This window comes from Physeter macrocephalus, chromosome 14 (genome assembly GCF_002837175.3).
Source record: "Physeter macrocephalus isolate SW-GA chromosome 14, ASM283717v5, whole genome shotgun sequence".
NCBI classification, from domain to species: Eukaryota; Metazoa; Chordata; class Mammalia; order Artiodactyla; family Physeteridae; genus Physeter; species Physeter macrocephalus.
The window spans coordinates 112,007,415-112,027,766 of record NC_041227.1 but is presented as its reverse complement, the minus strand read 5'-3'; the positions used below and the strand labels follow the sequence as shown (position 1 = coordinate 112,027,766).

Below are 20,352 nucleotides of genomic sequence, written 5' to 3'. Positions count from 1 at the left end.
AGTGAACATTAGTCCTGTACTATATTGGTATGTATGTTTGATACTCTATATATTAAACGCTTCAGTAAAACTCACAAAAGAAACCAAAGAATGAAATACATGTGGGAAAATATCAAGTGGCAGATTTAAACCCCAGGTGTTTCAATAATGCATTACTATCTAGAAACAAAGCTATCATCAGCTGAGAATCCTTGTTACATATTTTTAAAAACTGCCATATATCCATTTTTAAATTGGTTATTTAAATGTTACCTTATGTGCATAAATAACTTTGCAAATGTTTTGAAACAGCTTTATTATTCCCATTTAAAACAAATAATAATTAATAAAATCTACTGTACATATTATAAAGAGCAGTAAAAAGATTACATTTGTTCAACACCCACCATGTGGCAAGCACTCAGATGGATGATTTATTTACATTATCTCATTTAATCCTCATAAGGAAATAGGAATTATTTTCCCTGGTTTCAGATTAGGAAAAGTGACACCCAGAGACCTTAGGCACTACTAATCAGTAGAAATGGGATTCAAAGTCAGGCCTGTTTTGACTTCAAGACCCATGTACTTTCCTTGGAACTACCTATTTCTTGACAATTTAATCTTAATATTAAAGACTGAATATGGAAGACTTTCTTCAATCAGATCAACAACAACTTTTATGTCAAGGAACTTTTTGAATTTAATCATAAGTTATTTTATGAATAAAACAGCTAGAGCTAAAATAGTTTTGCTAAAAATGTAGTAGATATAAGTGACTATGAAAATTGTTTAATTTACAATATATCTTGCGACTGATTGAATACAAAATAATCATCTCACGTGTTTTTTAAAACAACCCAATGGGATAAGAATCTCAGAGGAGGAAACTCTGGCACAGAGAGTAAGCACCTTGCCAAAGGCCCCACAGCTCGCATGTGGCAGAGCGTTTGTAGCCAGGCAGTCTGACTCCAAATCTCTCACCCATTGCACAGCACAGCACTGCATGGCATAGCACTGCACTGCATGGCACAGCACAGCACTGCATGGCACAGCACAGCACTGGCATCTTAAATGGAACGGAAACCTAAGCCAGCCCTTTGAGACTAATCTTATTTTAATAGTCTAAATATTCTTGAGTCAAGGTATTTTTCAATTTCCTAAAAGCCTATATATACATACATACAATTCCTTTATGTATTAAAATATACACAAGTAATAAGATTTGCTCCCAATTTTTATAAAATCAGCAGGAAAAAAAATGACCAAGTACCTAGTTTTAAGACCACAGTTGAAATTTAATTTTTGGACCTTAAACTAATGTTGAACATGAATGGACCTATGAATAAAAAAAGGACACATTGAGGGAATTTACTACTTTAATTCACCTTACTTTAAGTCCACAATTAGGAGTTGAGTTTTAAGTAAACACTTATAAAAAGCTATACACTATGAACGCTCATTTAAAACGATGCACAAAGCAAAAATCTCAACAAATCAGATAATTTTAGTTTGATGAGTTAGAAAACAAAAGAAACCAAAACATTAAATCGCTAAAATATAGAAGATGGTTCTTAGAGAGTGCAAGTAGAGTGAAGAGCAGAAAAGCTACAGAGATTAATGACTACCCCCACAAGCGGGCATGGATATTTGTCACCCAAGTCTACAAAGAAAAGGCAACATCTGACAAAACAATAGTGAATAGGCTCTGTAAAGCTTTCATAACTTTGATGTGTAAATAATTGGGGGAAAAAATGAATTCCTTGCCCTAAAAGGTTTAAATCCTTTCGCTTTAAAATATATTTTGTTTTAGGAAGAAAATATTTAAGTTGTCAGTTCCCATGAGCTGCTCTCAAAAATTGCAAAATCTGCAAAAAGGATGCCTGAACCTCCATCAGTCAAAGGATAGTTGGAACAAAATAAACACCTATGGCCTGTGTCTAATCAACTACAAGTCCCACCATAAAAGATTATTTGCTCCCAAATACTCAGATACTAAACGAAGAGACTGTGTAAATCTAGACCCAATGCTCGACTCCTGCTCTCCCTTTACTCTTTGAACACTGCTTAAAACAAGACCACACTGATCTTGTACTTGTGTATAAGTACAATCTGAAAATCTTTTTCTTAAGTCGGTGCTTTCCAAACACCAAGCCGTATCCCTAAGTGGTAGCCCATAAATTACTATAAATAAGAAATGAAATCTCAGCTTCAGTCCATTTTCCATTGTTTCAATCTGCAACAGAAATGGTTACAAAGAAGATCCGAGAAGCTAAAAATTCAAGAAAAATCAACTAAACAGGGACTTCTAAGAGAGACTAAAGTACCTGAGTATCCTTGGTAGGTTCTGCGTCAGAGCTGGCACTCCGGTAGAAATAGAAAAGTGCACAAGCAGCAAAACAGAGAGAGACACTAAGATAGCAGAATTAATGACCACCGCCCCGCCAACAAAGCCAAACACAAACAGCAGCATGCATCCAGGACTCATGGCGCTGTGCTGGCATGGTGAAACACCGGAACCAGGAGGCCTACACGGGGGCCAAAGGGGTATCTTTGTAGTGAGGATCTGTCATTCAGCTGCTGCCACAAAAACAATGCCATCAGCAGCAGCTTTCCACTCCATCCTGCAGCAGCTCCGAAGCGATGACGTCATCCCGCTCTCCCCACCTCATAACCACAGAGCTGCTGCTCCTAGCATTTATGCAGCAATCCGAGCGACGGCAAGCCTATTAACTGTTTTCCTCTCCGCTAAGAGTCCTGGCTTAGCTCATTGGCTACAATGCTTGGAGATCTACATAATTTATTCACACTCCTACATCAAACAGAAGTCTTAGCTAACTAACCCTTTCAAACATGCCTCTCTGTAACAAAAAGGACTTTTAAACCAGTTATACAGGAGAAATGAACATTTTTCAGCATTCTCACAAATCAGACAATTTTAAACCTAGTGTAATCTTCATTAAATATCAGAAATCAATCAAAATACCTCGATATGTTGTCATATAGCATGGCTCACAATTTACCTCTTCATTAGTGAAAGCTGTTCTGTTTTTCCATGCTACTCTCTCCTGTAGCATTCCAACTACAGTAGAGAGCTTTTTGAATCAGCTTAACTATTGTTCCAGGATTAAAGAACAGAGAGAAACAGAAACAAACAGATTATTTTATTTCGCTTTTTCCCAAGGCAAAAATGTATTTAAAAGCTTACCTAATTCTACTATGAGCTGTGGACTCTAGTTGATCACCCCCTGAGAGCTGATGAAGTTTTGTTCTTTCTAAGTGTTCCATATAATTATGGATCATCTATTTTGAAGAAAGAAAAGAATACACAAAAGTTTTAAGACTAATAGCTGGAATAAAAACATACTGTTTTAGCAAGGGAAACCTTTTAATATAAATTTCTTATTTATCAGACTACAGTTCCATGTAAAAGAATATTAAGGATGAAATTTTCTTTTAACAGCAAAGGAATATGCAAATGCTTACAAAGGATGCTAGTGTCCGCAAAAGTAGCCAACATCTTGCTTAGCATAGCAAAAAAATTTTTTTACCATGTAAATGGTAATGCTATTAAATAATTTTGACATATATAACACAAATTAGGATATAGACATTGGGAAGGAATTGACAAGAGATTACTGGTTAAAGGTGATATAGAGGGCATTTGAGAAATCCATTACTAAAATGGGAAACAACAAAGAAATTAACATGAAACTTGAGAAGAAATCATTCCCTTATTTTTTCCATTTTATAAAGGATTCACAGAGTAAAGATCATTTTCAATTTAACACCAAGATGTTTATTTCTTTTGTCTACAGATTTAGTTCAAAGAATGCTAAAATATTCTCTCCTTTGCTTGACTGCTAATTTACTGGAAGCATTACTTAATATAATTATATAATAATAGCAGCAAACTAAAACAAATGAAAAATCAGAGCACTTAGTCTTAGATAAGGAACAAGCTGAATATGGAAGTGAAAACTTCAAGAATATCAAGTATATAACCCATCAAGAAAACTTAATATAATTATATAATAATAGCAGCAAACTAAAACAAATGAAAAATCAGAGCACTTTGACTGAGTCTTAGATAAGGAACAAGCTGAATATGGAAGTGAAAACTTCAAGAATATCAAGTATATAACCCATCAAGAAATTTTACAGTCTGATTTGATTTTTGATAACCTACAGTTCCACTTTTAAGAAACCCAAATCTGTCATTGAAACATGTAAAATGCGGGCTTCCCTGGTGGCGCAGTGGTTGAGAGTCCGCCTGCCGATGCAGGGGACACGGAAAACATGTAAAATGCAACAAATTTCAATGATAAAGCCTTTGCTAGATACTGATGCGATATGAATAAGAAAAAAATGAGTAAGAAAAGTTATGTTAGCAGTTTAAAGAAATGTAAATATTAAGAGTAGGCAAGAAAAGGTGAATATTCCTAGAATTCTTAAAACTATAGCATGGAATAGCTTTGTAAGTTGCTAACCTTTAGCTGTATGAAGATGGGTTTCAATCTCAATATAACGTAAAATATGCATTGTAGCATATTAAAAGGATAACTACTGAAAGAAACATAATTTTAAACAATTTTTTAAAATTTATTTTTAAAAAGCATGCTTTTGTTGGGAGTTCCCTGGTGGTCTAGTGGTTAGGATTTGGCGCTTTCACTGCTGTGGCCAGGGTTCAATCCCTGGTCGGTGAACTGAGATCCCGCAGTGGCCCAGTGTGGCCAGATAAATAAATAAATATATTTTTTTAAAGTATGCTTTTGTTGTGAAAATTTTACTTGGCATACATGCATATACAAAAATTAAGAAGTATGTAAATCAATTTGAAACTGTTATTTACTTCAAATAAACAAAAAGATGAACTCTGATGCATGGATTAAGATGGGTAATTCTATCAAATCAAATATAAAGGAATCAATCAGGCTGTTCCCCAATTAAAACTAGCCCAAATAAGAAATGTATCAGACAAGGAAAAATGAATACAGAATCACATGGATATGGTATATGAAAGCATTTTAAAAACTTTTAAATTTAAAGATTTTCTCTTTACCACCATTTAAAGAACCGTTTTGCAGAAATACAGTTTTTGTCTTTGTGTCAGTGAGTCAGAAAGAATGAGCTGTTTCCTTCTTGTATCAGGGAAAACTTTAAGGGAAAAAATTTAAATGAGACTAGTATAACAAAGTGATGGTTGGGCCAAATAGATACCAATTTAAATTTTCAAAAGATTTTAGAAAATCTAAGTCAAATTCTTTTATAATGGAGAGTGATTATATGAATTTGATCCATTCAAATGGAAGAATCTAAGTTTCTTTAAGCATTGAAATGAATAGAAATCTCCCCTAGACTGCTTTTATAATAATCTATTGATATTTATTCAATATAGACAAATAAAAAGATTAAATAAAATGCAAAGATAATAGAATCAGTTCTACCCCAAATAGTGCATTCTATAGATTGATTCTTGTCTTAAATAAATACGTTACAAAATTTTTAATTTAGAAGATGTTGAATTCCAAACCTTCTTCAAATGACTGACCCAAGTAACTATTTCTGACATTCCAAAATGGTCTACATAATGAAATTGGTTTCAACCCAATTAAACTAACACTTAATAGGACAGAACAACAACAACAAAATGGCAGCTTATATTTATTGAGCACCAACTACAAATCAGCCAGTGCATGTACATTGTTTCAATTAATCCTCACAACAACAATATCATTTTCTAGATAAACTCCAGTTTAAGGAGGTTAAAATAACTTGCCCAACTTGACCAGCTAGTTAATGATTAACTGTACTCTAACTGTCAGCTAGTTGGCTTTGTGGCCAGAACTCAGGTCCATCTGACTCAGTCATCAGAGTAGTTAAGCATTACAGGACTCATGGTGTATCTGCCCTTTCAGTCAATTCTGGAGGCAGGCAATAAGCTCATTGTCCTTTCTTCCTCACACCCACAACAAAACCCCACATCCTAAAGCATTTCCTGATGTCTGAAATAAAATATGCACTATATTCTATATATGCACAAAAAAGTAGAAATAATAAATTGTACATAAAAATTTAAGTTTTAATTACAGGGCTTCACAGAGTAGCTCTGGTTTTTTTAATAAAAAACTGAGTAGGGGGCAATGCTGCCAGGTAGAAAAGAGAGGTAGAGTAATAAAATAGGATATGCTTTAGATAATCTACTATTGGGTCCACCAGACCCATCCCTCCTATCTCAGAATGGCAACTCTCAATTTTCTCAGGTATGCACATTAATTCACACATATCCAGGAGTCAATTCAGCAACAAGTAGCTGGAGTCATGAAGAAGGGTCCCAAGCACACTGTTTAGAATATCCCAACTCCCCTCCCACTTAGAGAAATCTTCACAGCAGAGGTTGACTGTCAAATTTGGCTAAAACTGAAATGCAAGGCAATAGTTATTAGAAAAGCAAAGCAAAAATAGAGGTTTTGAAGACAAGTGGCATGAATCCTTTTAATTCCGTTGGCCTTGAATCCTTCCATATGCAGCTCAAAATCCTATAAGTATATCCACAAAGCCACTATTCTTAAAGTGGTTGAGATGGCATAAAACAAAGAGGCAAAGAAAATTTTCTAGTGCATTTAACGTCCATGTGTTTCATAACCTAAAAGCATTACTGAAAATTCAGGCAAGGGAATCAGACAGACCTAGGTTCAAATCCAGTCACATACTAGCATGGCATTTGGGACAAATCACTCCATCTTCTCTTTCTAAGCTTCAATCTGTAAAATGGGGATGGATGATAAGAATTTACTCAGAGGATGAGATGAAAATGCATTTAAACAGTCCCTGATGTAAGACCGGGGTTCAAGTTTTTAGTGATTAATATAAGAGTATGTATATTTCCTCCAGTGCCCTTTTCAAGGTATGTCTTCTTTCAAGCAAATTCAGTAATGTGTATAAAATTTTGAAGTTAATTAGAGAACAGTTATTCACATTACAAAAAGAGCCAGAGATTTCCCTTAAGCAGCAAACAATGCTTTTGATAAAAGTGCTTTTAAACAACTTTTTTGTAGCCTATAACAAAGGTTACCTTATAGAAGTAACAGTGGAAAGATTAAGGTTAAATCCTTCAGACTTCCTTTCCCTGAAGGTTTTCAGAATTTACCTTTAAAGGACACCTAGTTCTTTAGCATTGGATAGCTATTTATAATTGCTAATTGAATTGTATTTCTAGTACAGCTGTATAAACACAGAAAAATGTGGGCTAGAATAGAAAAGACCCACATTTTAAAGCAGCCATATCTGTGTTATATAAACCTTCCTTGAGGCAGAACGAAATACAGAGAGCCTATCAGGGCAGAGGATAGAAGCTGCTAACGACTAAGGGTGGGGACCCTATGAAAATGCTACATGTGAGATCTGCCTTGGTTACTAGAGAGACCCAAATCTCTGCCTTGGTATTTAGGATTTTCCTGAGATCTTTTCTTCTTCCTGGGCTGTCCTTCTCTGAAGGAACAGAAATAGAAAAATTATTATATCTTTTCATTTGAAATTAAGATGTCAGGTTGCTTTTTCTGCTGGAACACATCTTCACTTTTGCTAAATACGTGTACGAGAGAAAATATGAAATTTCACTTTACAATGATTTTTTTTCTAGACTGCATATTTTATACATATTTCAATTTAACAATCCTCAACTATTACAAAGGTTAAAACTTCAATGAAAAAACAAAATGACTATTCATTATTCATCACTATCAACTATTTATGGCACATAAACCTATTCCCCCAAACATGCTTATAATTATCAGCATTGATAAGTACTACCAGTACAGGGCATTGTTCAGGCACTGAATTGAATGGTGTGAAAAGAACCAACAATAGACCTTTAACAATCAATTGTTCTTTAACAGTCTTATTAAAATGTGGTTATTTTTTACATACTGAAAAGGCTGCTGTGTAAGCTATTCCTGTTGTTCAAGAGCTCTATGGTTCCTGCCCTCTGTGGCCAATCTTTTTCCTCCACCACTAAATATCAATTCTGTGACACTTCATGCTTAGTGTGTGGTTATGTAAGTTAAAACAGTAATAATCAAACCTCACATGTCAGGAAGAAATTCCAACATCTCCCCAAGAAAGTGTTAAGCACACTACTCTCCAAAGCAAATGAAACTGAGTGCAATGGGGTTTTACATTCCTTAAAAGCAAAAATATAGGTCCCTACCAGAGGCAGGATAAGAGATCACCCAAACTAGTGAAAGGAAAATGGAAGCTGAAGACTGGAACCAACTGTATCATGGACTAGAAAGGGAAAGAGAGCAATTATTTTTTTCAGGTAACAGTGCATCCATCTATGAAAATTCTATTTATTTAGCTATGTGAACCCCAGAATGACCATAATACACAGAAACAATTTTCACATTAAGGAGATAGAAAGAAACAAAGGAAACATAAAAGGCTGACAGAGAATCATAAAAAGAAGGTTAAAAATCTCTCAAGTACATTTTCTAAATTGCTTTGAAGAGATTATGTGCTAGAGTTGTTCATCTAAAATACTGAAATTTCATGCAGAAAACCTGTTTTAGAGTCACTTTAAGACATTACAATTTGTTTGTTATTTGTTATGAGCTTGATGCAAATAAGTCCTTTATACTGTATTATAAATGTAGAGATTCTGACCAACAATTTAGCAATCCATCATTTCCCAACAGGTAACAAAACAAATTAATCTATTCTCTCATATTAGTATCACGTATACTTTTTGTTATGTACACAGTAAGTTTTTACTTAACCAGCCAAAGACACAAGTATTGGAACTGTCTTAATAATTACATTATTCCGTGGCACACTAATTCACCACATGAAAAGTTAATGCCAGATAAAGGACATTAAAAGTCAACATTTGGTAACTAAGTACATGCTACATGAAATTTAAAGTCTTCTCAAAATAATCCCCAAGGATTATACTAGCTGATTTTCAAAGAGAAATTAAGACACATTTTCTAAGGTTAATTTCTTTATCTCAATATTAGCATGGTAAGAACAACCTAGAAACCCACCTCTGTGTGTCTTTGATGTAATGCATTATATTCCTTCTTCAGTTCTGCTTCTCTTTCTTCAAGTCTGCTAACTGAAATTAAGATACATACACTTAATCAAAACAAAATATAAGAAATTTACTTGAAAATTCTATCTGTAAAACTTGGAATGGGTTATCCATAATCCTTGATAACTTCAGAACTCATTGCTCCATATGAAATTCTTCACAAAGCTAGTGACCTCATTTCATCATCCTTAATAAAGCTTTTGGAGAGGGAATAAACAGAATTTTTTTAAAAACTAAACATCTGATTGCTTCTCCTAATATGTATATGTTTATCAGGTCATCCCCATCTTAAGTAGGTTTTTAACATGATATAGAATTACCTCTTGGAAAAACACTTTACAAATCTCCTCATAGAAGTTTTAACCTGGGACTAGGGTCCAAATCATTGATTTCTAATATTATTCCAGCTCTTTTTCACTACTGAGCAGTATGTGAACATGTCACTATTTATACGTACTTTCTCTACGTCAGCTCTTAATTTCAGGGACTCATCTTCTTTTATTTAGCTCCCTCTGCTGATGGAGTTTGTGTGAGCCACTACGTGGCTCATGGAGCACAACTTTGAAACTTTAAAAAAAAGTTTTAAGTTCCTGAGATACAGAATGTCAGAACAGGATTTCACAGGAAAGAATGGTATCAGAGAGGAATGATTCTGAGAGAAGACGGAATCCAAGTAGGACCACGAAGAAATTACAGTACCCAAGACAGATAGTGATGACAGTAGAGCAGGCAGGCACTGTTATCACAGAGAAGGGAACACAAAACCGTGGAGGTGGCAAGGAAGAGGGGAGACCAGCCAGCCTGGAGCAGCCCATACTGGCTAAGGAGCAGTGGGAGACAGTCTGCTGGGGAGAAGTAAAGCTGGTGCTAAAGAAGCTTTTCAAGATACTCATTTAAGTCTGTCTGAAAGCATGAGAGCAGTTGGAAATGGTCTCTTGGTATAAGGGTCAGCTAGCTACAAACATGCAAGGCTGTTTGTAAGTGACAGCCAGTGACTGTGTCAGCTGGCTGTAGAAGTAACTACTATGAACTATAACAGCACATGCATGAATGTTTTCATATGCCTAATATTAACATACCAGACACCATATATCACATAACTTGTGCTGCCTGGTAAACTCATTTTTGGTTTGTGTAGCTTTGTCTGAATATATTGAAAATATACCATTAATTAGGAAACCTGTAGCTTTGACTTTTGATTTGTTTCTAATCAAGCCTATGTGTTGGCTCATTAAATTTGCAACAGTGAGTAAACACACTACAGTATCCATAGAGTCACACTTTATCGTGCCAGGCAAGGCTTGAGGACATGGGCTGCTCATCTTATCTTGTGGCTGAAAGCAATAAAAAGGAAACCTATAAGGCAGCTGTTTTGTGATAACACAACAGATACTGAAACCATAATAAATTTTAGTGCAGCTTCTGTGATTTTTGTTTAAAAACAGGAAATCCAAGCAACTTACCAATTAAATTAATCTAAAAGCATAATCCTAAAACTACTGGGTGAACCATAAGTATTTTTAATTGCTCATCTGTGTGAATCAAAATTTTCCTGGTATTGTGCAACCAAAACAAAAAATTAGAGGCTGAGACTAAAATAAAATTCCAACTATCATCCATAACCCTCAATTTCAAATTTGTGCTCAATAGTAGAGCCCCATTACTCTTGTCAACTAACTTGGTATAAATTTATAAGATACATTTATATCACCATCACTACCACTACTACTAACAGCTAACATTATATAGTACTTGTTATGTAACATGCACTGTCCTACGTACTTTATATTAACTAACTTGAGCCTGACATTAACCTTATGATGAAAGTTTAATACATTTCATTTTAGAGATAAGGAAACTGAAGTAAATAGGGGTTAAGTAACTTGCCCAAATTCACAAAGCTAGTAAATGGCAAAACTACAATTCCTAATGGAAGAGACTAGATCCAGAATCAGCTTTCAATTACCATGGTATTCTGCCTCTCAAGAGATACTCTTTTAATTTGTTTTATATATTGGAGTCTATTTTAAAATTTCACTTTGGGGAAAAAAAGTATAGAGAGTACTCCTTTATTACTTGAAATAAAAACCCCTCTGTCTGGAAGGAACCTAATCACAGATACTACAACTCAAAGGTATCAAACTGCCAAGTAAAATATGTACCCAACTTTATTAATCATGATGAAATGCATATTAAAACCAAAATGTGGGAATTCCCAGGTGGTCCAATGGTTAGAACTCTGCGCTCTCACTGCCGAGGGCCCAGGTTTGATCCCTGGTCGGGGAACTAAGATCCCATAAAGCCAGGTGGCGTGGCAAAAAAACAAACAAACAAACAAAAAAGTAAAAAAACAAAACACAACACTACTACATACTTGTCAGAATAGCTAAAATGAAAAACAGTGTTGGTAAGGAACAAGTTCTAGTAAGGATCTTTTATACACTGCTGGTGGGAGTATAAATTGGTACACCCAATTTGAAAACTGGCAAAATTTAATAAAGTTAATATTTGCCAACCCTATGACAAAACAAGTTCATTACTATGAAATATGTCTATGTGTCCACCAAAAGGCATTTAAGACAATGCTCAAAGCAGCACTATTTGTGCCCCAACCTGGAATCAACCCAAATATCCACCAACAGCAAAATGGATAAATATTCATGTACTGGAATACTATACAATAATGAGAATGAGGAAATTATTGCTGTACACAACATCATGGACAAATCTCACAAACAGGATATTGAGGAAGAGAAGCAGAAGCAAAAGAATACAAAGTTCAAATACATACATAACTAATCTAAAACTAATTTAACGTGTTAGAAGTCAGGATAGTGGTTACCTTTGGGGAGGAGTTATGACCTGATGAATTTACTGTGTATACAGCCCAACCCCACCCCAGTCCAAACATCATGTGTACCCATTCACACAAGCACCTTCCTTGGCTTGAATACTCATCATTCTTTATGTCCTCCAACAACTCCTATAAATTGAACATATAGTGCAGGATTTAAACAGACTATTCAGACCATAACAAATAAGCTGTATTGATCATCATTAAAATGTATAGGGAGATGAGCAAAAAATGTTACCAGATCGGAGAATTATAAAAAGAAATAGGGCTTCCCTGGCGGCGCAGTGGTTAAGAATCCGCCTGCCAATGCAGGGGACACGGGTTCAAGCCCTGGTCCGGGAAGATCCCACATGCCGTGGAGCAACTAAGCCCGTGTGCCACAACTACTGAGCCTGCGCTCTAGAGCCCGCGAGCCACTGTGGTGAGCATTGCCCTCTGAGGAATGCACCATTAAGACCCTCATAAGCCTCAGGGCCTGATTGTACTCTCCTTGGTATGCATCCTAGACTTTATGGTATGAACGAAAAAAAGGAGATGGCCTTTGGCCAGATCGCTCCAGGGACCTGCTCAGATACTGAGAGTCCCTGGTTGTTCCCTAAAGCTAGGATAAGCAACCCTGGAGGGGAAGTTGGTGCCTTTGTGGAATAAGCAATAAACCCGTTTCGCGCCTGCGAGCAGCAGGATGTTCCAGCAGGATGTTCTCGGCACCGCGCCCCGGCGGGGGCTGAGAACGAGCCCGCGAGACAGTGGCATTCCTTTCTTTTAGGGCACAATGACTATGCAAAGTCCCTACAGATATGGTGGCGACTAAGCTGAGATAAAAGACCAGTTCTACAGAACAATGTTTATACAAGGTTTCTGCTTTAGGGCGCAATGACTGTTAAGAGTCCCTGCTTTAGGGGTATATATATGACTATGCTTTGTTATTAAACTTGCCTTGCAACCATCAGTTGTTTGTGCCCTTCTGATCCCATACCTTGGTGCTCTCAGTTCCCTACCTCCTCTCGTTGATTGTTGCTGCACTTTGAGGACCCGCCACGGCTGGCGGCAAGCCACAACTGCTAAGCCCGTGTGCTAAAACTACTAAAGCCCGTGCACCTAGAGCCCGTGCTCCACAACAAGAGAAGCCACCACAACGAGAAGCCTGCGCACCGCAACAGAGTAGCTCCCGCTCGCCGGAACTAGAGAAAGCCCGCGCGCAGCAACAAAGACCCAATGCAGCCAAAAAATAAATAAATAATTTTTTTAAAAAAGAAAGAAAGAAAAAATGATTGCCATCATTGGAGGATAAACTGGAATTACTCTTTTGAAGGTCACATTGGTGATATGTATTAAAATAAGCAATGTGTATATCCTTTGACCCATTGTTACTATTCATTTGAAAAGGGGGTAGAACAGGACCTCACACACCTGTGTCTTTCAAATACAACAATTAAAGGTACTGTTAAAATGAATGCAGTATTATCACAAATGCTGACATGGGATGGTGCCTAGAACTTAATGGAAGAATGTTGAATATTACTGCTATACCTGACATTTAAAAATATAAAACAATGCATAGTATGATGTCACTAAGATGTCTACAAAGTCAAAACGAATTGATTTTCTCTCCCAAACCTCCTCTTTCCCGTAATCTTCTTACTCAGGCAAAAATCTTGCAACTATCCTTTTGCTCTTCTCTTTTCCCACACTGCAATCCATCAGCAAATTCTGTCCAGTTTACCTTCAAAATAAATCTAGAATCTGACAACTTTTTACCACTTCTATCACTCCCACCTTGATATAAGACATCATCTCTTGCCTGGATTATTACAATTATCTCCTGACTAGTGTTTCTGCTCTAGTCTCTGCTCCCCTGTGTTTAAATGGTAACCTGGCTGGAGTCAGATAGTGACTGACTGCTCAAAACCCTTCAACAACTTCCCGTGACAGAAAGAAAGAAAGGAAGGAGTGAGGGAGGGAGTCCTTACTCTGGCCTACAAGACCCTTCAGGATGTGTCAAGCCACACCGCTTTTGTTCCCATGGAGAATTCTTGTCTCCCCACCCAACTGTTACAGACTGAATTGTGTCGGACCCAAATGCATATGTTGAACCCCTAACCAATGTAACTATGTTTGTAAACTGGGCTTTCAAAAGGTAATTAAGGGGAATTCCCTGGTGGTCCAGGGTTAGGACTTGGAGCTTTCACTGCTGGAGCCTGGGTGCAATTCCTGGTGGGGGAACTAAGATCCTGCAAGCTGCGCAGCACAGCCAAATAAATAAATAAATAAATAAATAAATAAATAAATAAATAAATAAAATAAAAAGGTAATTAAGGTTAAATGAGATCATAAAGACGGGGTCCTAACTCAATAGAACTGGTATCTTTTTTTAAGAAAAGGAAATTATAACAGAACTCTTTCTCCCCACACACGCACAGAGAAAAGGTCCTGTGAGAACACAGAGAAAGGCGGCCATCTGCCAGCCAGGGAGAGCAGTCTCAGAAGAAACCAAACCTGCCAGCACTTTCCAGCTTTTAGAACTGTGAGAGAATTAATTTCTGTAATTTAAGCCACCCAGTCTGTGGTATTTTGTTATGGCAGCCCTACAAGAACTATTGATAAATATCATTAAGTTAACCTTTGAGAGAAGCTTTTATACACAATGTTTATCAATTGACTTGGGACAGACAGCTGAGCTTGTAGCTCATAGAAACTGGTCCTGACTGACTTTATGGCAGCTTGCTAACCCATGTTGGTTTGTGTAGCTTTGTTGTAATGTACTACTTAATCGTAAGAATGTGGGAAAGGAGCCATAAAGCTCCAAAATACCACTAATTGCCGGAAATCTACCATTTATCTAAATGAACATGATCATTGTTCAAAGTGGCTACAAAACTAATAAATTCTTGTAGAAATCTACAAAAATTTCTTAAATTTCTATTAATCACTCTGTCCCCTTAAGCATTTTGTATAATTTTATCGATAATTCCTTAATCCTCCATTCACAGCTTTTTAACCTATTAGACTTAATGTTCTACTTATTTCCATTTGGCATCATAGTCTTACTTTGACCTCAAAAATAAATTTGATAAACTATCAACCCATTCTCTAATCAACCATTTTACATTATATTTACTAATCTCATATAAATTATCTGTATCTGTATTATTTCTTAGCAAGCCTGTATCATACAAGAAAGGGCATTTAACACATGCAAATCACATATGGTTACATGTGACTTGCCCCTGACTCTGTTATTTTTTTTCAATAGATTTTATTTTTTAGAGCAGTTTAAGGTTCATAGAAAAACTGAAAGTACAGTTTCCATACACCCCTGCTGCCAAACACCCACATCTTCCCCCACTATCTACATCCCACACCAGTGTGGTACATATATTACAGTCAATAAACCTACACTGACACATCATAATCACCTAAACACTAAAGTTTACATCAGGATTAACTCTTTGTGTTGAATATTCTATAGATTTGGACACATACATAATGACATGTATCCACCATTACAGTTTCATACAGAGTAGTTTCATTGCCTTAAAAATCCTCTGTTCGCCACCTATTCATCCCTCCCTCCCTCCCTCGCTCCCTCCCACTGTCCATTTTAACCATGGCAACACTTATCTTTTTACTGTCTCTATAGTTTTGCCTTTTTCAGATTGGCTTCGTTTACTCTGTAATACCTTTTTGAGGTTCTTCCATGTGTTTTCATGGCTTGATACATCACTGCTTTTTAGCACTGAAAAATATTCCATTGTATGGATGCACCACAGTTTATTCCTGTTATTTTCATAAGTGCTACAGTCTTAAAACTATAAGCCTTAAATGCTCATCATCTCATCTAAGCACTAGAGTTAATTTTCTTAATCTACAAATATTGTCAGTTAGTACTGCTGCATATTACACACTTCTACGCTGACAGATGATTTCCATATTTTCACTGTTCTTAATACAAAATAAATTACAAGTACACTTAAATCAAGCTCTCTCTCAGCTTTCTGTATGAATACATGTTACCCATTACAGTATTTAACACAACTAACTTTATTTTTTAAGGCAGCAAAAGATCCAGGCTAAAAGTAGAACATATTCACCTCAAAATGTAAACTGACAACACTGTACTTTACATCAGCCTATTAGTCTGATGCATCACTGTTGTATTCTGATTTTCTCTCACCTGTAACTATGTTTTTAAGAACGTTCCATCCAAAAGCTGCAGAAACTGTGCACTCTCTTCAACTGCACATGAAACATTCTCCAGGATAGATCATGTGCTATGCCACAAAACAAGTCTCAGTAAACTTAAAAACACTGAAGTCGTATCAAGCCTCTTTTCCAACCACACTGCTATGAGACTTGAAATCAACTACAAGAAAAAAACCACAAAAAATACAGACATGTGGAAGCTAAACAAATGCTACTAAGCAACCAATGGGTCAATGAAGAAATCAAAGAGGAAGTGATGGAAACATAACATTCCAAAATCTATGGGGGACAGCAAAAATAGTTCTAAGAGGGAAATTCAAGAAAAATCTCAAATAAACAATCTAACCTTACACCTAAAGGAACTGGAAAAAGAAGAACAAAAACCGATGTTAAGAGAAAGAAGGAAATAATAAAGATTAGAGTGGAAATAGGGACCTTCAAGATGGCAGAGGAGTAAGACGTGGAGATCACCTTCCTCCCCACAAATACATCAAAAATACATCTACATGTGGAACAACTCCTACAGAACACCTACTGAACGCTGGCAGAAGACCTCAGACGTCCCCACGTACCTGGGTAGGGCAAAAGAAAAACGGAAAAACAGAGACAAAAGAATAGGGACGAGACCTGCACCTCTGGGAGGGAGCTGTGAAGGAGGAAAAGTTTCCACACACTAGGAAGCCCCTTCACTGGCAGAGATGGTGGGTGGGCTGGGGGAAGCTTTGGAACCACGGAGGAGAGCGCAGGAACAGGGGTGCAGAGGGCAAAGAGGAGAGATTCCCGCAAAAAGGATCAGAGCTGACTAGCATTCACTAGTCTCAGAGGCTTGTTTGCTTACCTGCCAGGGCGGCTGGGGGCTGGGAGCTAAGGCTCCGGCTTCAGAGGTCATATTCCAGGGAGAGGACTGCGGTTGGCTACGTGAACACAGCACGAAGGGGGCTAGGGCGCCACAGCTAGCAGGGAGGGAGTCCAGGAAAAAGTCTGGAACTGCCTAAGAGGCAAGAGACCATTCTTTGGGGTGTGTGAGGAGAGGGGATTCAGAGGACCACCTAAACGAGCTCCTGAGACGGGCACGAGACGCAGCTATCACCTCGGACACTAGAGACGGGCATGAAACGCTAAGGCTGCAGCTGCAGCCACCAAGAAGCCTGTGTGCAAGCACAGGTCACTATACACACCTCCCCTCCTGGGAGCCTGTGCAGCCCGCCACTGCCAGGGTCCCATGATCCACAGACAACTTCCCCAGGAGAACACACACCGTGCCTCAGGCTTTTGCAACGTCACGCTGTCCTCTGCCACCACAGGCTCGCCCCGCATTCCGAACCCCTCCCTCCCCACAGCCTGAATGAGCCAGAGCCCCCTAATCAGCTGTTCATTTAACCCCGTCCTCTCTGGGAGAGGAACAGACGCCCTCAGGCGACCTACACACAGAGGTGGGGCCAATTCCAAAGCTGAACCCCAAGAGCTGTGCGAACAAATAAGAGAAAGGGAAATTTCTCCCAAAAGCCTCAGGAGCAGCGGATTAAATCTCCACAATTTGATGTACCCTGCATCTGTGGAATACCTGAACAGACAACGAATCAACCCAACATTGAGGCGGTGGACTTTGGGAGCAACGATATATATATTTTTTTAACTTTTTCTCTTTTTGTGTGTATGTGTTTGCTTCTTTGTGTGATTTTCTCTGTATAGCTTTGCTTTTACCATTTGTCCTAGGGTTCTGTCTGTTCATTTTGTTTGTTTGTTTGATTTTTCTTTTCTTACTTTTTAATATTTTTTACTTTTAATACATTATGTTTTATTTTATTCCATTTAATTTTTTTCTTTATTTCTTTTTTTATCCCTTTTCTTCTGAGTCATATGACTAACATGGTCTTGGTGCTCCGGCTAGGTGTCAGGCCTGTGCCTCTGAGGTGGGAGAGCCAAGTTCAGGACATTGGTCCACCAGAGACCTAACAGCTCCACGTAATATCAAACGGCGAAAGCTCTCCCACAGATCTGCATCTCAACGTTAAGACCAACCTCCACTCAACAACCAGCAAGGCACAGTGCTGGACACCCTATGCCAAACAACTAGCAAGACAGGAACACAACCCCACCCATTAGCAGAGAGGCTGCCTAAAATCATAATAAGTTCACAGACACCCCAAAACACACCAATGGGCACGGTCCTGCCCACCAGAAAGACAAGATCCAGACTCATCCAGCAGAAAACAGGCACCAGTCCCCTCAACCAGGAAGCCTACACAACCCACTGAACCAACCTTTCGCACTGGGGGCAGACACCAAAAAAAGCAATGGGAACTACGAACCTGCAGCCTGCAAAAAGGAGACTCCAAACACAGTAAGTTAAGCGAAATGGAAAGACAGAGAAATACACAGCAGATGAAGGAGCAAGGTAAAAACCCACCAGACCAAACAAATGAAGAGGAAATAGGCAGTCTGCCTGAAAAAGAATTCAGAGTAATGATAGTAAAGATGATGCAAAATCTTGGAAATAGAATGGAGAAAATACAAGAAAAGTTTAACAAGGACCTAGAAGAACTAAAGAGCAAACAAACAATGATGAACAACACAATAAATGAAATTTAAAATTCTCTAGAAGGAATCAGTAGCTGAATAACTGAGGCAGAGGAACGGATAAGTGACCTGTAAGATAAAATAGTGGAAATAACTACCACAGAGCAGAATAAAGAAAAAAGAATGAAAAGAATAGAGGACAGTCTGAGAGACCTCTGGGACAACATTAAATGCACCAACACTTGAATAATAGGGGTCCCAAAAGAAGAAGAGAAAAAAAAAAGGGACTGAGAAAATATTTGAAGAGATTATAGTTGGAAACTTCCCTAATATGGGAAAGGAAACAGTCAATCAACCCCAGGAAGCGCAGAGTCCCACACAGGATAAATCCAAGGAGAAACACAAGACACATATTAATCAAACTATCAAAAATTAAGTACAAAGAAAAAATATTAAAGGCAGCAAGGGAAAAGCAACGATTAACATACAAGGGAATCCCCATAAGGTTAAAAGCGGATCTTTCAACAGAAACTCTGCAAGACAGAAGGGAGTGGCAGCACATATTTGAAGTGAAGAAAGGGAAAAATTGACAACCAAGATTACTCTACCCAGCAAGGATCTCATTCAGATTTGACGGAGAAATTAAAAGCTTTACAAACAAGCAAAAGTTAACACAATTCAGCACCAACAAACCAGTTTTACACCAAATGCTAAAGGAACTTCTCTAGGCAGGAAACACAAGAGAAGGAAAAGACCTACATTAACAAACCCAAAACAATTAAGAAAATGGTAAAAAGAACATAGATACAGATAACTACCTTAAACGTAAATGGATTAAATGCTCCAACCAAAAGACATAGACTGGCTGAATGGATACAAAAACAAGACCCGTATATATGCTGTCTACAAGAGACCCACTTCAGACCTAGGGACACATACAGACTGAAAGTGAGGGGATGGAAAAAGATATTCCATGCAAATGGAAACCAAAAGAAAGCTGGAGTAGCAACTCTCATATCAGACAAAACAGACTTTAAAATAAATACTATTACAAGAGACAAAGATGACACTACATAATGATCAAGGGATCAATCCAAGAAGAAGATATAACAATTGTAAATATTTATGCACCCAACATATGAGCACCTCAATACATAAGGCAAATGCTAACCGCCATAAAAGGGGAAATCGACACTAACACAACCATAGTAGGGGACTTTAACACCCCACTTTCACCAATGGACAGATCATCCAAAATGAAAATCAATAAGGACACACAAGCTTTAAATGATACATTAAACAAGATAGACTTAATTGATATTTATAGGACATTTCATTCAAAAATAACAGAATACACATTCTTCTCAAGTGCTCATGGAACATAATCCAGGATAGATCATATCTTGGGTCACAAATCAAGCCTTGGTAAATTTGAGAAAACTGAAATCGTATCAAGTATCTTTTCCGACCACAACGCTATGAAACTAGATATCAATTACAGGAAAACAATCTGTAAAAAACTACAAACACATGGAGGCAAAACAATACACTACTAAATAACCAAGAGATCACTGAAGAAATCAAAGAGGAAATCAAAAAATACCTAGAAACAAATAACAATGAAAACACAGTGACCCAAAACCTATGGGATGCAGCAAAAGCAGTTCTAAGAAGGAAGTTTATAGCAATACAATCCTACCTCAAG

At 37.4% G+C, this 20,352-nt stretch overlaps 1 protein-coding gene across 7 annotated transcripts in view; it reads right to left on the bottom strand.

The window, feature by feature from the left end:
• Nucleotides 1-20,352, bottom strand: part of SPAG9 (sperm associated antigen 9) — a 150,837-nt gene that overhangs the window by 67,560 nt on the left and 62,925 nt on the right. For 6 of the 7 annotated variants that reach the window (XM_055090290.1, XM_055090291.1, XM_024130386.3 and 3 more), the window contains exons 3-4: nt 9,024-9,094; nt 3,188-3,282 (exon numbers count right to left, since the gene is read on the bottom strand). In XM_055090290.1, coding sequence (XP_054946265.1) covers nt 3,188-3,282; nt 9,024-9,094 — 166 coding nt within the window. Of the gene's footprint in view, nt 1-2,306; nt 2,525-3,187; nt 3,283-9,023; nt 9,095-20,352 lie in introns of those variants that run through there. The other variant, XM_007103564.4, reaches the window with a different exon arrangement.